Below are 16643 nucleotides of genomic sequence, written 5' to 3'. Positions count from 1 at the left end.
GAATGTATGTAATCTTATGCAACTGCAGTAACATATCAAAACCAGGAAAGTGACATTGTCTAACACTGTTAAGTAGGTTGTACATTTTAAGAAGACTTATTCTATTTTCCTCATTTTTCACATGCACTCATTTGTGTGTAGGTGTATATGTGTGTTAATGTGCCTAGTTCTCTCTAGTTTTAGTCCACACAGCGATTCATGTATCCCACCGCAACACTCAGGGCTCAGAACTCTTCCAGCACTATAAAAGACCCCTCCCCTGCTACCCTTTTATATATGGACCATTCCCTAATTTCCATGTCCCTGGTAACCACCAACCTATTTCCATCTCTACAGTTTTGTCACTTCAGTAATGTTCTACAAATATCATACAGTAAGTAGCCTTGGATATTGACTTTTTCCACTAAATAATGTCTTTAAAATCCAGCTTGTTGCATGCATCAAGAGTTTATTCCTTTTCGTTGTTGAGTATTCGGTTGTGTGAACATCCCAGAGTTTCACCTATTGACGGAAGTAGAGATTGTCTCCTTTTTTGTATAACAAATAAAGCTGCTATGGACATTTATGTACAGATTCTCCTGTGAACATAAATTTTCGTTTCTGCAGGATAATGCTGTGGAGTATGGTTGCTGGGCTGTCCTGTAAGTGCATATTAGGTTTTGCAAGTAACTGACAAAGTGTTTTCCAGAGTAACTTTACCATTTGACATTCATACCAGTAATGCATGAGAGATCCGGTTTCTCTGCTTCCTCACCAGCAATGGATATCATTGCTATTTTTTTTTTATTTTAAATGCATAGTTCTCTTTCTTATTTTCAGAAATTAATGGTTCAGTTTATATGACTGGCACTACGGTAATTCAGCAGGGATGACTTTTGTCTTCAAACTATCTTCCTGAGTATGAACTTCAAGATTTATTTTATATTCACTTTTAGGTTCAAGTTCACAAAAATATTTTTTCTCTACTTCAAATTTACCAACATCCAGTAATAAGCAATCAAAACCTCACTTCAGTCGCTTCCATTTGGGTTCATAATTTCTCCCATGGCACAAACATGGCCACACCTTCCTGCCCTTCCTGGGGAAATGCTATCCTTCCTGGGGAAAAAAGTCCTACTAGCTGCACTGTCTTGTTTTTACTAGAGGAGAGGAGCATGGGTTGTCTCTGGTTGAATTCATGAGAGAGCTGGCATTGTGGCTGCATCACTGGGGATACTGGGAGAGAGCAAGATAACCATAAGTCTGCACGTTTGCTGTGGTTCTTTTATTTCTAGAGAAGAGCTTTCCTATGGTCAGCGTTAACTGGCCTGTAGAATGATCCATAGAAACAGTACAGACTGCTAGGTTAGTTGCAAAATGAACACTTTACTTCAAACAGAATTCAAAGCACACTTGACAGGCTGTTACATTAAGTACTTGCATGTCTGAGGTAGAACAAACTAGATGTGATTCACTTTTCCCCTCACGTTCACACCATTCTTTGTGAAGAGGCCCAAAGTACTTACTACTAGTATTAGGGGCTAAAATGGCAAGTAGGAAATAGAATCCAATTACCAAAGCAGCTTATGGCTTCTGCTCTCTTTACATGTACCCACAACTGTGCATTGAAAATGATGTACCTAATAGTTGCTCCAATTAAAACACTTCATTGTATTTATGAACTTACTTGTAATTGTAAAGGTACATCTGCTGGTTGATAATGATGTGTTTTGGTGGGGGTTGGAGTTTGGGGGGAGAAAGAGTGTTTGTTTTTAATTTAATTTTGTTTGTCTTTAATTTCAGAGTAAGGTAAAACTTTCCAATGTCTGTCTCCTCTTCTTGACCTATATAAATGACTTACCATGTATATTGTCTTATAAATAAAAGTTGAACAGATGAGTCTCAAAAACATACTGATCAGTAAGAGAAGTCAAACAAAAGACGGCATGTGCACGGTATGATTCCATTGATATGAAGTTCAAGAACATTTAAAACTAATCTATGGTGACAGAAATGAGAACAGTGGTTGGGGGGAGGGTAGTATTGATGGGAAACAAAGCATAGAGGAGTTTTCTAGGATGACAAAAGTGTTCCATAATTTGACCTAAGTAGTGGCTACACAGGTGTGTGTGTGTGTGTGTGTGTGCGCGCATGTTCACGCATATGTGTATGTGTATACACACAAAATTCACCAAGTTGAATGTTTAGGAGTTGGACACTTTACTGTGTTATTTTTTAGTTAAAATTTTAATTAGCAACAGAAATGAAAAAATAAGAGGTTTGATGATAAAATCACAAGACAGAATAGATTTTGGGTGTTCACTTCCAAAGTTCCAAGAATTTTTAAATTTTGCAAATTACAATTTTCCTAATGCAAGCAAACCACTTTTTTCTCATCTCCTATTCTTCTTTGCACCCCCAGCTACTTAACCAATGAGATTTATGTTGCAAAGTCATGCAACATAACTGTAACTTAAATTAAAATATTGTGAAGCATGCTGTGGAAGCAATAAAATTCTAGTAAGATCCATTTAGGCCTTTAAAAATTCCACGATTTCTTTCACTCACATGACATCTTTCATTCCTTTTTTTGAAGTTTGGATCCAAGGAATTTTGCATGCTATGGGTTGGCATTTAGTTAATAACATCTTTAGCTGAGGTTCCATTTTCTAAATTAACAAGATCAAGAAGAGTGACCTGATGATATTTCTTTGTACATTTGGCTCTTTTCCAAAAAGGATTAGAGAAAGAAAGAAAGGGGAAGGGAGAGAGGGAAAGAGGAAATTTAACCTCTTGGTCACCTTTATTCTAGGGTAAAATGTGTCTCAAATATGTGTTAAAGCATCACATTGTTTTATATCCTATCACCAACAAAATGAACAAACAACCTCACACACATATATACAATCTGTAGTTGCACTATATCTTCTAGTTCTCATTTCTATCTCTTGTATCCCTGATCTCTTGTGTTTTGGGTCATTCCTAACCAATCCATGAGAAAAGTAAAGAAAAAAATCTCCATATAAACCATGGGGATAGAATCAACAGCTTGCCTAAAGAATTGAACCAAGTCACGTTTAACTTCTTAAAGCATATCTGGGAATAGGCTGAGAGGGTAAAAGGAAGGTTGAAAAGTATGGTAAGAATCTCTCTAGGCACATAGTAGATGCTCAATATATATTTCTTTTTTAAAAGACTGGTGACAGAAAGTACAAAATATGCAAGTGAAGAACTCCTACAGCAAAGTGTGCAACCAAGATAACGGTTCAGGGGGGCATGCTGAGATTTCCCATTCCCAGACGCTTGTCTTGGAATTATGTTTAAAAATAGGGTGGGGAGGGGTAAGACCAAGCTATTCACAGAAAATGTGAGAAATAGGAGGAAGACATACGGAGAGAAAAATATGGAGCCTACCGAAAGCAAAGGAGGTGCTTTCCAAGCCGGGAAGAGGGAACTAGGAGCCTCTTTCCACTTGGCTGCCCCCAACTTCTCTGCCGTGCTGCGCATTCTAACGCAGTTGGTTGAGCCTTCGGCCTGGGACTCGGGCGAACCGGCTAGGGACGGGTGGGAAAGCAGAGCCGGGCAACAGGTGGGGAGGTGGTGGACTTTTGTCTCCGGGGAGGAAATGGGCTAAGCTGAAAGGGCGGAAAGCAGTGGCGCGCAGGACTTGAGTCCGCGGGGTCCCTGGCGTTCTCGCAACCACCCTGGGCTTCTCTAATTAGAGGAGGGATGCAGGGTGGCATTAGTTCCCAAACGTTTTAATCGAGCCTCTTTTCAATGGCCAGGGATAAATGTAGCCACTGTTACTCTGTGCTGAATGGGTCGCAAAGGCTCCCGCTCGGCCCCCAGCGTGGCCATTCAGGGCTCTTTTCACAACCTCTAAGCGTTTCAGTCCCTGGGCCTAGCGACACTCCAGAGCGCTCCTAATTAGTCTAATTAGAAAGGTGGATTGATAAATGGGAGTAAAACAGAGCTGGGTTAGGAAGATGCTCAATGCTGCCAATCTCGGCTGGGTTGCCACTTATTCTCTCTGGAAAGAAAAGGGCGCAAAAAAGGAGGTTGGAGCCGGAGCCCGCCCGCCCGCGCAGAGGCTCGGCTCCGGCCGGATCCACGGACCGGGCGGTCACCGACCCGGCGCTTCCCCCCCACAGCCGGAGCCCCGCAGCGGTCACCACCGCATCTCTTGCGAGCGCCTCGGGCCAGCGGCCTCTCGGCCTTCGCCGCGCAAAACCGGGAGGGCGGGCTGCGGACGAGCAGCGCACGGCCTCGCGTCCCAGGCCGGCGCCTCTCCGCCCCACAGGGCCCTGCAGCCACTCCTTACTCGCCCGGAAAACGGTGCGGAGGGGCGGCCCGAGCAGCGCCGCGGTGGGGCCCGACAGGCTAGCGACTGGAAGGAAGCTCCGCGCGGGACCTCCGCGTCCCGCCGCGCCACGTGGCCGCTCCCGCGCCCTCTCGCCACCCGCCTTACGAGTTGTCCGAGAAACGCCTCATTCCAATGAAGCCGAAACCCCAAGAAAGCAATAACTTTTCCCTGCGCGCGGCTGCGGGGTGCTGTGCGTGCGAGGTTTCTTTGCGGTTCTCCGGGAGCAGGCCCCTCACCGCGCTGCCGCCCCTCGGGGTCCTGGGCGCGCTTCGTGGCCGCGCGCGCCGGGGTGTCAGGCGCGGACCCGCTGGAGTCCCGCGCATTCCAGCGCTCGCGCGGACCGCGGGAGGCTGGGAAGGGTGCAGTGCGGGTGGCTTCAAGAACACTGAACCTTTAATGGGGCTATAAATCAGACAGGGGAGTGCGGTGGAGTTTGTGCAGGTGTAAAAACAGAGCGGAAGGCCCGGGCCGAGCAACCAAAGCGCCCGGGCAGGTCAGAACCTCCAGCAAACTAACATCTTGATAAGTCCGCTGACAACAAAATAAACAGTGGAGAGGGCCGGGGGAGGCGGGGAGCGCTGTCACCCGCGGCCGGCGCGCAGCAACACAGAGGCTCAGGGAAGGCAGGCCTCCTGGTTTTGTCCTGGGCTCTGAGGGGGAGGGGAGTGGGGAGCGGCTAGGGAGGAAGAAGAAAAATTCCCTCCCTTCTCGCCCTTTCGCGTTCCGCATCCCATCCCAATGGACAGAGAGCCCCAGAACCGTTAAGACGGTGAAGGTTCGGGGAGTGCGCGGTGCCCCGCCGACTTCTGCTACGTCGGGGTGCCTGAGCCGTGGCGGTTCGCGGGCCTGGCCGTGGCACATCGGTCGTGCGGCCCTCTGCGATCAACGGGTCCCAGCGCTCCCTCCCAGACACGGCGCCACCGAGAGACAAACCACCGGCTCGGGCTTCATTTCAGCGACTGACGTTGGTAAAACACTGCCGCGCCCCTGGCCGAAGGAGGTAACAAACCAAGTAGAAAGGGCGATCAAAAATTAATTCGGTGCACTGCTCGGGAGCAAAAGCCTGTCAAAACCGTATCGAGACGTTGGCACAAGCAGAAAACGGATTCACAGACAAAGGAAAACAATACAAGTCTCGTTAGATCATTTTTCTGGACATTGTTTAAAGTCTGAAAGGGACCAAATCGTTTCAAAATGTTGCCAGTAAAAATTATCCTATGTGGAATGCAACTAATCCTTTTAGGTTCCTGTCAACTGTTTCCACAAAAGGAATCCGATTTTTCAAATCAAAGATCCAAAAGTCTTTGGGGAGAGATTTATTACATGCCAGAGCTTTAGTTACAGAATAGAGTTACAATAACAACTCGCACCCACTAACTCCCTAAAATAAGGGATCCCTTCGCAGATAATTCTAAAGAAGTGTGGGGGATGGTTTGCTGGAGTCCTGCTATGTATTGGGGGAGGGGAGGGTGAGGGAGGGAAAGAGGGGAAAGGCAAAGAAATATTAAATTCCTTACATAGGAAAACAGAACACAGAGTACCTCAGTATATTATTTTTATCCTCTGTACCCCTAGTTACTTTTGAAGAAGAAAACAAGACCCCAACTTGGTGACTTGCCCTCACCGTTCCTTGGTGAAGACAACTTAAAGGTGAGGTTAATGCTTGAACTGGATACAGAAAAATATTGGTGCCTATGCACCCCCAGTGGTCCAGAAACTGGACTCTCTGAGTTTGCATATTGATATGTCTACAATTTCTGCAAGTAGAAAAATATTTATTTTGAAGTTTGTAAAAGAATACAAGAAAAACAGACCGTGCCTTATTTATTTTATTTTATTTGTAATAAAATACTTAAGCATGAGGGGCAATAAACTAGGGTTTTTCACTGTGCCTCTATTTAACTCTCCACAAACCCATGTAAACATAAACTCATTCCATGTAGGTCATAGTCTCAGTTCACAGTATTATGAGCATTTCGTGATGTGCTCCTCCTCACTTCCTCGTCTTCACAGAGAAGTAGTGGCTAGGGATACCACTAATAGGGCATCTATTAGTAAAAAGCCTTACAAACTTGGGAGGAAACTCAAATTTATAGTTTTCTACACGGAGGAGTTTGTCATGGAGTTATCTCCAAACCACTTAGATGCTTAGGTGTTTTTGGTGTTTTGTGAGTAAACTGCCAAACTACAAAAACACTGTCAAGAACCAGACAACTTCTGTTTTGTTTACAGACTATCAAGATTTTTTTAAAGAGCTCTGTTAAAAAAAAAAAAAAATCTTCCTACTCTTCCCTTCACCCCCACTGTTTTCCTGCTGCAGCGGCTTGCTCCTCTTGCTCCCTGAGTGCATGCTTATGTTATTAGAAGCAACTTCCTATATTTAAAGTGGGAAGAAAGGGATTTGCAATGTAGCAGGTGCTCAATAAATACTGCAGACTAATCCCACTTTTCAAAGCTTAGAGGTTAAGGAGGTGATCGTTAGATAAGTAACTAGAGACAAGAACTCTAGCTAGAGACTAGAAGAGTGGATCTAAAACACTATTGGTTTGTTTATTTTAGGAGAGAATTATTTAGGGAGAAAGTTAGCTGTCCAAATACACAACTGGCTGAAGTAGGAGGAAACACAATGCCATCTCTTCTCATTATTTCTAGAAAGGGTAAAGTAACAATTTATTTCACACATAGAGTGGGGATTTTGAAGAAAGGTGAGTTTTTACATATAGCCAAAGACTTCCTTAACTAATATATCCTCCAGAGTTTGGAAGTTTTACTTTTTATTTCCTGGAAGAATAACTATGTGAGAAAGAAGCCACAAAGGAATCATCCTTCTATACATTTGTATAGGTTTTGTGTTCTCCAAAATATTTTCACAAAAATTGTCTTATTTCATTCTCACAACCTATCCCCACACTCTCCAAAACTACAAATGAGTGTAAAGACTGATCTAACATTAAATTTCAACCTAGTCTTATTTATTCTATTGTGGGCTTTGGATATTTTTTTGGTTCGTGATTTCTACCCCCCATAGTCAATCATTTAAAAAAAAAACACATAATCTTGTCAAGGTCATTTTCATATATATGAAGCTATGCATTAAAATAATAAAAATACAAATAGAGGACTAAGCTACTGTTCATTCATAATAATGCCTCATTGTTGACATTTCAGGAAATGTGCTGTGTCCTTTTATTGCTGAAAATATCTGCCTTTTATTTATATTAATGGGAATTCCTAAACAAGTATGCAAAGAAGCTGCTGCTCTCTGCCATAACAAATATGTGCCCCTGCTTTGTCTTTATTTGTCTGTTATTAATCAGAAGTTGCATATGAGAGAATCCTCAACTTGCGCCTGGCTCCCCCTGGGACAGAGAGGGCCAGGCAAGGCCCCAGGGCCTCAGATCTATCACCCTGGGCCTGCCAGGTCCTCTCCTGGACCTGTGCTCAGCAGATTCACTCTGCCTATGGACCCATTCCATATACCTTGCATTCTTCTTAGCGGATTAGACAGATTCTTCTTTAACTATAAGATCCTACATGCAGGGAAACACCCCATTTTGAAAAATTGAGTCACTCTCATTTTAAGAACAGAAAAATAACCTTCCAGACTGTCTCCGGATTTCAAATTCAGAATCAGAACTTTCCAGGTTTTCTAAATAAAGCCTCTGATATTAACTGATAGCTCTTCTTCTTGAACTGGGCTTTTGTTGTCTTTTACAGTATAAAATCTAAAAGAAAAATGTTCCTGGTTTTACAAAAACACTCTCTCTAGCAAATCAATGTTATCTTGCATTAAGCACTGTCCCTTGGAATGTGCTTACATACCCAATACTCTTTCCTCTGCAATCTGCAGCTCACAGTTAGTCAGATGCAATCCTTGCACAGACTCCAGCTTGGATGTCCCCATAGGGGACAAAGCATTGGCCCCAGTAGCTGTCTGAGAAGGCTGGGCTTCAATAAGGCTCTGGTGGCAACCAGCAAGGATGTGCTGTTCCCCTCTAGGGAAAGATATGATTCCAGCAAGTGGCTTGGAATTCCCTCCCCACAAAAGCATTTCAAGGAGACCTGTGGCGAGGCAGGTCTCAGCTCCAGGTGAGACTGTTTTTTGGAAGGCTCCAGTGCAATGGATTAACTGCGCAGAGGCTAAAAGGACCTGTTAACCAACATCATACACAGCTGCTCAAAGACAGAAAAATCTTCAGGAATGTGTCTGGATGGGGTGGGGTACGTTCTGAGAAAAATGATTTGCTTTCTTACTAAATGTTAAATCAGCTCATCAGACTCTTACATATTCTTCCTTTTTTCACATGGAGACAATGTGACCTTAAGTCTAGTTATAAAGATAGACTTAGCAGTTTAGCAAAAAGTTCTGTCAGTTTGGCAGATTTCAACCATTAAAAATTAGGGAGAAAAGCAGAGGAAATGGACAAATAGTACAAAGTGAAAAGGTGAAGTAGGTGTGTGTGTGTAATATTTTAAAGACTGCTGAGGCAAAAAAAAAAAAAAAAAAAAAAAAAAAAGATTGATGCTAGGGGAGTGTCATATGGAACTAGGTAGGGGAAGCCGACACATGTGAAATAACTGGCTCTAGATTCCGAAAGTATCTACAAGAAGGGGCTGGGGTATTTCCCAAGTAGAGGACACAGGGAGGAGGATCCAGCAAGGAACCAAAGGGTGTATAAGAAATAAATGACTGTCCTTCACAGGGACCTCTCGGGCAATTGCCCTGCCACAGTGGGTGTTTAATAAATCACCAGGATGACCACAAAGAAGCACCATGATGTAAAGGAAATAAAATGGGATTTAAATACTCAAGTCCCAGTTGCTGTGACCTTGGGCAAGTCATTTCATATTTTTTGAACCTTAATATCTTTATTTGTAAAATGGAACCAATAATAGTTCTTATCCTCACTATTCCAGTATGGGTGAGAGAAATATTAGTGAGAATCCTTTTTAAAAGTTAGTGCATGCTGAGGGTAGTGAATAGAATAGACACATATGTGGTTCCTAGGGAACTTGTAACTTCTGCTTCTTGAACACTGATGCTGGTTACAAGGATGTGTTCACCTTGTGAAAAGTGACTGAGATTTGTGCTTTTATCCTTACATACGTTATACTTCCCAAAATGTTTACTTCTAAAAGTTAAGCGAGCTCAAAACAGTTTTTAAAGTCAGAATCATGATGATGATGATGTTGATGATGATAAAGACAGGAAACTGTTAATGTAGGCCAGAAACTCAGGCTTTATCTCATTTCTTTTCAAGTCATCTTATCACATCTGGAGGTTCAGAACTCACAAAGGGGAATCAAGGACAACAATCAGTTATTTTCTATGTGTGTCTCTGCTTGTTACTGAATAGTATTTTCCTGGTAAAGAGGCAGGAGGAATAAACCAGGAAGATTCCTGCGTGCCAAAGGGGTCAACAATAAAAAGAAAGGAGCCCAAGCTGTTCACATCAAGGGAAAGATGTGATTAGAGAGATGTGACATGCAAAGAAATTATCTGAAAAGTGAATTCAGTTGGGAAAGTACAAGTCCCAAAGAGCAGAGAGCAGCTGGTCATGATCAGATTCTCCATCTTTCTGTCAAATGTAATCGTATCCAAATTGGCAGGGTATTTATTACTAAAGTCGAAGGGCCAGATTTTACACTAAACATATTTACACATTTACATTCGTGGTCCTATAAACACTCCACATTTCACTGGCCGTGACATCAAACACATTTACCAACAAAAAGCATATGCCTAATTACAAAATCATAGGGGAGAAGAGAGGCAAGTGGCAGCTGATGGGCAATGAGCATGCATGCCTGTGTGTGTACACGGGTGACCCAGCTGCAACACCAGGAAACCAGTACAGACAAGAATGGAAGCTGACAATGCTGGGCTCACTTGACTTGTCCTCTGCTTCCCAGACCTGTCCTTGTCTGGCTCAGCTTTAAAGGGGGAAGGGGACCCCTGGAACTCCAATGTGTCCCACAGCTATCCCAGGCTTACCCGATTGGAGGAGCCCAGAGATACCAGAGGGACTGCAGGGCAAATTTCTGATTTGAATTGCGTTTGATGCAGATATGACCTTTGAGTTGCTCCCACATGACTTTTCTCAGTCACTAATAAAAATAGATGTGAGCAAAATGTGTAGCCAGCAGAGAATTTTTAAACTAAAACAAGAGTCCTTAATTCCTGGCTTTGGGTAGTAAGATCAAATCCCTACCCATCTATAGCATCTATAGCACTTGTAACAACACCGTTAGCTGCTCCAAGCTTGATCCTCGGTCAAGCAAGAAAATCAGAGCCACCAGGGCCAGAAGAGAAAAACAAAACAGGCACTACCAATGGCCTCAGACAGCCTTTAATAAATGACATAGGCTGGTATTCCATCATAATAACCACCTTCCATCATGGGGGAAAAAAAACCCACCTCCCCCAGTTCTCTCAGAGAACAGGCTACAGGAAGAAATTTAGTGGGCTTTCAAAAAACAAATCAAAACTGAAAGGCAGAAGTTTTTCCCCCAGAAAAAAGCTTACTACATTCACTGTAAGCCTTTTGATAGTAAATATAGCCCCAAATTCCAGTTCTACCAGCAGAAAGTTTGGGCAGGAAAGGGCCTTTGAGTAGGGGACAGGGAAGGTGAGATGTGCAAACATACAGATGGCTCAAGGAGAGAAAATGAGAAAGGTTCTCACAATTTTCCCCTTCTCCTCCCCAGTTTCTTTTTCTCTTTTTTTAAGAGAAAGGGAAGGAAGGGGTTCTTAAATAAATGCACAGGTTGGGGGTGAGGAGGAAATACATTGTTGAGCAGGAGCGCTAGCTTCTTATTTTAAAGAAATAAAATAATTACCCAATAGAGAAAAAAGAAATCAACCACGAAATGATCTAAGGTCGTGACACCATGTGTGGTACAAGGAGCAATTCAATCCATAAGGGCTTCATTACCCCCGGAATAGATAACATTTGGCTAAATCTAGCTGCAGAGTAAATTTCCACAGCACAACAGAGTCTTGAATGGAGAGGCTCCTTTTTGTGTGGTCCTTCTCCCGGAGCTGCCTGAACCATTAGCCCCAATATATCCCTCTCCCTATTAACTGCAATTCCCTCCCGACTGTGCTTCGGTCATTTGTCTCCAGACTCTACGGGGGCGTTTGATGAGCAGAGAAACAAGACGAAGGGGAGAAAAGCGTCGGGTTAATGAGTTGTAGCAAATCCACACTTTGTAGTTGGGAGGAGGAGAGCTGGTGGCCAATGTTTGTCCAACTGGTTTATTTTTCGAGACCCAGCCTATTGAGGAAGGCTTGTTCAAGCAAGCTTCGTCCTTACAAACACACAAACATCCTTCTGTTTGCCTTCAAAGAAAAGAGGACCAGAGCTGGATTTGCATGCGAATGAGGAGCCCCAGGAGGAGACGTCCTTGCCCATCAAAGGCTGCGGTAGCCCGGCAGCCCTGCGGCCTTTGTTCCAGCACCTGCTAGCCCAAGCAGCCAGTCTAGGCGAGCCCTGCGCTCCTGGCTGCCCAGTCCCAGACCACCGCTCACTCCCTGCCTGCTTTCGCTCTCCACTATCTTGTCCACCCACCGCCGAGAAACCGGAGCCTGGAGGGTGAAGGAGGCAAAACTGTAGAGTGAGCAGGCGGGTTGGGCTTTCTCTTTCTTAGGGTTCAAGGGGTTCATCGAGCGACTGGGGTCTCTCAAGCCACGGTGGGTGATTCGGGACCCCACCTCCAGACCCCAAATGACCCCAGCACTGGATTGAACAGTGCCTTCTTACCATTCTCTTAAAAACACTGACAACTGAAGGGATAGAGCCCATCCGAGCACCTTTTTTTTTTTTTTTTTTTTTAACAGATGGGGGAATGTGAACAGAGAGGATTAGCTGGGATTCCCTCCTTTTAGGACATCCAAGTATTGTGCAAATAATAATAATGCCCACGGTCTTGTTCTTCCACTCTCTCCCCATAATGACTTCCAGCTCTAAGTTTCAGATATGTGACTTACAGAGTGCCGTTCGGGTTCCGCCTGCTAACGCCTCTCCAACCCGGGTGGCTTGAGCATCCGGACGTCCTCCGTTCCACTGTCTCCTCTCTTAGCCGTGCTAGGGTAAAAGTAACTTTTGCATATAAGATTTTGGTCTAAGAATATTTCAATCTGTATCTCTATATTTAGTGGTAAACTTTGAGGGTATGATTAAACTCTTTTAAATCTCCTCCAAATGTTTGATAGGAAAAAACCCAGAGTTTAATTTTGAGACTGTGAGAGTCCATTTTTTCCTCCCTAAAAAAGGACATGAGGACGGGGTACCAAGGGTGAATGCCACTGCAAAAATATTGGCCTATAATTTAGTTTTCATTAACTTGATAGGTTTAGTTGTGCAGATCTTCTGTCTAGATTTTTGAAAAAGAATTTATAAATGTATTTAACCTCCTCTGCAACTTACTGATACTAAGCATTTAGATTACATATTATATATGCTTTGGTTTTATTTGGAGCCCAAGATAACATCTATCAAAACTAGAGTCTCAGGTTCTTTCAAAGAACTAGACATTGCCTGCAACAAGTAGTTAATGAAAACACTTAAAATTTGAAAAACAATATCCCAAATCACAAAAATTGTGTAATTACTTCAATAAACACCTGATACAGTTTCATTTTTATTCTCAAAGTGTGTGCTACCCTAAAATTGAAGATTTTCCTTACATACCCTAAATTACTTATTAAATTAGAATTTCACTGTTTGCCTTTTGGAATAAAAACTTCTTTATGCAATCCCTGGAATCCCTTCTGTCAAGAAATAGTAGCTTTAAATACCAGAGCTTTCAAATAAAGTTTACTTCCTATATGTAAATATTAGTCAGGACTTCAAAGCTACTTGAGTGTTAATCATATCAATTTTTAAACTAAAAATTGCCTATTTGGTTGTGTTGCTTCCATTATAATGTAATGTGTTGCAGAATTTTTACAGACATATACAATATTGTGCTCCATAGCAAATGGAAATTAAATGACGTGGGAAGCACAAAAACAAAATTTAAAGTTCTATAAAATTATCTGGGGGTAACTATGACATTAATTTTAATAGCCTCAATGCTCTTCAAAATGGAATAGAATAAGATTTGAAAATGAACACCAAAGTAACTTATTCTATTATAATCATTTAAAAGTAATTTCTGATTTCTTGCAATGTTGTTGACCTGAAAAGGATAAATGAAAAATCATGGCATGATGCTTTTGTTAAATTCTCTTTGAAAACAAAGTTTTCTATTCTAGATTGGGTTCCTACTTAACTCCCATAGAAATTTGTTTTTAACAAAAAAGAAAATAAACTAAGAAGGGGACGACTGAAGCCAATTTTTTGGTGGATTTTCTTTGAAAATTAAGCATTTTATTTCTGAAAAAGTGTAAAAATCTTACATTAGAATAGTACAATAATAATTGCCAGTAAAATTTACAATACTCCTTGTAAAGAATACGCAGTAAGTACAAAATAAAAATTCCGCATGTCTATTATGATACAAAACACAGGTTAAAATAAGAAATGGTAATTTTGACTTTTTTCCTTGTGTAAACATGTTAATCATTTTTCCTTCTCATGAAAAACTACACCAGACGAGTGTCCTCAAGTAAAAACTATTGGTTCGCTGGCACTCTTCAGAACCTTTACTATTCGTAAATAGTAAATAAAAATTCGTAAAACCGTAAATAGTAAATCAGGACCTTTACATTCTTTTGAACATTATTGATACTTTCAACGCCTGGACCTGAGAATCTCTAGACCTTCATAAAGGCTTAGATTTTTTTTTTTTTAATTTTCCCACAAGTCAAGGAAGCCCCTTGCGCTTACACAAGGGAGGGCACCCACCAGCACCCTCTTCCTCCCCACCCCGCGTCGGGGTGGGAGGCTGCAGCATAGGGCGACTTTGCATAAATAGAGGGACCCGCAGAGCCGAAAACCGCACCTCAGCTGCTGCCAAACACAGTCGGGTCTGAGAATCCCAAGAGGCGAAAACCGGGGCGCGAGGTCGGGAGGGGCCGCGCCCCGAGGAGCGAACAAAACACCAAACCACCAACATGAAGGAAAAAAAAAAAGGAGCCGGGATTCCTACCTTCTCTTTCCCAAGCGCGCTAACATAGCGTTATTAACAGTTTGAAATCCTAGCAGTAAAGTTCTCGACACTGGACAGGGCAGTCCCTTGGTGCAGAGTCCCCAGGGCGGCCGACGAGGAGACCGAGGAGGCGGCAGCGGCCGCGGCGGCCACGAGCGAGCGGGTGAGCGCGGCCGCCGGGCCTACGGCCGCCTGAGCCCCGCAGCCGCCGCCGCCAGATCCGGACCCGGGCGCGGGCGCGGACGGCGCCACGGGGGAGGGGGCGGGCGAGGCCTGCGCCGCGGCGGCGGCTTGCGCGGCGGCCGCGGCGGCCGGGCCCAGGCTGCCCCCGATGATGCTCTCGATGGAGAAGGGCGAGCGCGCCAGCGCCGAGGCGCCCGGGCCGCCCGCCTTGGCCGCCGAGGCCTGCAGGGGCGCGGGCAGGGCGGCGCCGAGCGGGTGCGGCCGGTAGCCGAAAGCGGTCCGGGCCAGCTCGGCGGCCGCGCCGTGCGGCGGCGGGGGCGGCGGGGGCGGCGGCGGCGGCGGGGGCGAGTGCGGGTGGAAGGCAGCGGCGGCCGCAGCGGCCGCGGCAGCGGCGAAGAGGGCCGAGGGCGGCGCGTAGGGCGGCAGCTGCAGGCCGTAGCCGCAGCCGTAGGGGCCGTAGCCGTAGGCGTGCGGCGGCGGCGGCGGCGCGGGCGGGAAGAGCGCGGCCGCTGCCGCCGGGTCGCCCGCGCCCCCCGCGCCCCCCGCGCCGCGCAGCAGCAGCGACTCGGCGGCGGCGGCGGCGTTGGGCGGGAGCAGCGGCTGCCTCTTGAAGCGCTTCCTCCGCCGCAGGAAGCTGCCGTTGTCGAACATGTCGGCGGACTCGGGGTCCAGCGTCCAGTAGTTGCCCTTGCCGGGGTTGCCGGGCTCGCGGGGGATCTTGACGAAGCAGTCGTTGAGCGAGAGGTTGTGGCGGATGCTGTTCTGCCAGGCGGGGAACTTCTCCCGGTAGTAGGGGAAGCGGCCGCTGATGAACTCGCAGATCTCGCTCAGCGTCAGCCGCTTTTTGGGGCTCTGCAGGATGGCCATGGTGATGAGCGCGATGTACGAGTAGGGCGGCTTCACCAGCGGGTTCTTGGCGCCGCCGCCCGCGGTCGCGCCGCCGCCGCCGCCGCCTCCCGCGCCCGCGCCGCCGCCCCCAGCGGCCCCGGCCCCCGCCGCTGGGGCTGGGCCCGGGGGCGCGGGGGAGGCCCCTGAGCGCGGGGCCAGCAGGATGTCATCGTCCTCCTCCTCCTCCTCCTCCAGGTCCTCTAGCTCGTCCTCCCCGGCGTAGGAGCGCCGCCGCCGCCGCCGTTGCGCGGGGACCGCCAGGCGGGACACGCCACCGCTGCCCTCGTCGTCGTCCTCCTCCTCGTCGTCGTCGTCTTCGCCCTCCCCTACCACGTCGATGTCTGTCTCCTCCGCGAGGCCGGAGGCATCGGACATCTCCGTGCTCAGGGTCATAGCTGTGGCGCGCGGGCGGCGGGGCGGCGCATAGGGGCGCCGGGCGCCGGGCTCCCGCCGTTCCCCAGCCCGGGTCCCGGGCGGCGGGCCCGGCACGGGGGCGCCACGCTGGGGGCGCCGCCGCTGCTCGAGCTGTGCCGGGACTGCCCGTCGGCCGGGAACGCTCGCGCCGCGACTTTGTAACTCCTACGCGGCCGCGCGCGCCGCTCGGTCTCTGCACTCCCTCGGCCCCGCGCGCACCGGTCCCAGGCGGGGGACTTGACCTTCCCCTTTCCGAGCGTCCTGCGCCCTGGTCAGTGAGGAGGGGGTGGCGAGGCCCCGAGCGGGAGAGTCAGAGAGTCGGGCGCCCGGGAGGGTGCGGGACGGATGAGAGTCGAGGGACCGAGCTCGGCGAGGCGAGGGCTGAGTCCAGGAGAGGGCGGACCTTTCCCCGGCTTATAGTAGGAGGCCTGTCACATGGTGTGCACGTCAGAGCACTACCGAGGGAAGGGAAAGAAAGCCTAGGAAATCAACCCTGCTCCGGAGAGAAAGTTTACCCGGAGGAGGGAGCCACACTGAGAAGATTGGGGGGGTGGCGAGGAGACAGGACCCCACCGCTCCTTGTCAAAGAGCTTGAGACCTGAATTAGGCGCTGGCCGGCGGTGGTCTGGCCCTAGGGCCGCTGCAAGAGTTAGAATTCCCAGGCTCCTACTCTTCAATCAGCCTTCCGCTCTAACCTCAGAAGCACTCTCGTGACGCGACA

General features: G+C 46.7%; 1 protein-coding gene across 1 annotated transcript; it reads right to left on the bottom strand.

The window, feature by feature from the left end:
* Positions 1 to 13699: 13699 nt before the first annotated feature.
* On the bottom strand, positions 13700 to 16343 carry FOXD1 (forkhead box D1). The gene has a single exon (XM_045074463.1). The coding sequence runs from the start codon at positions 15899 to 15901 to the stop codon at positions 14471 to 14473; it is 1431 nt and encodes a 476-aa protein (XP_044930398.1). The 5' UTR covers positions 15902 to 16343; the 3' UTR covers positions 13700 to 14470.
* Between the last annotated feature and the right edge of the window lie 300 nt (positions 16344 to 16643).

Source organism: Mustela putorius, unplaced genomic scaffold (genome assembly GCF_011764305.1).
Source record: "Mustela putorius furo isolate JIRA1106 unplaced genomic scaffold, ASM1176430v1.1 tig00537350_pilon_pilon_pilon, whole genome shotgun sequence".
Lineage (NCBI taxonomy): Eukaryota > Metazoa > Chordata > Mammalia > Carnivora > Mustelidae > Mustela > Mustela putorius.
Note: the sequence above shows the minus strand (reverse complement) of the source record. Positions and strands in the feature narration are given on the sequence as shown.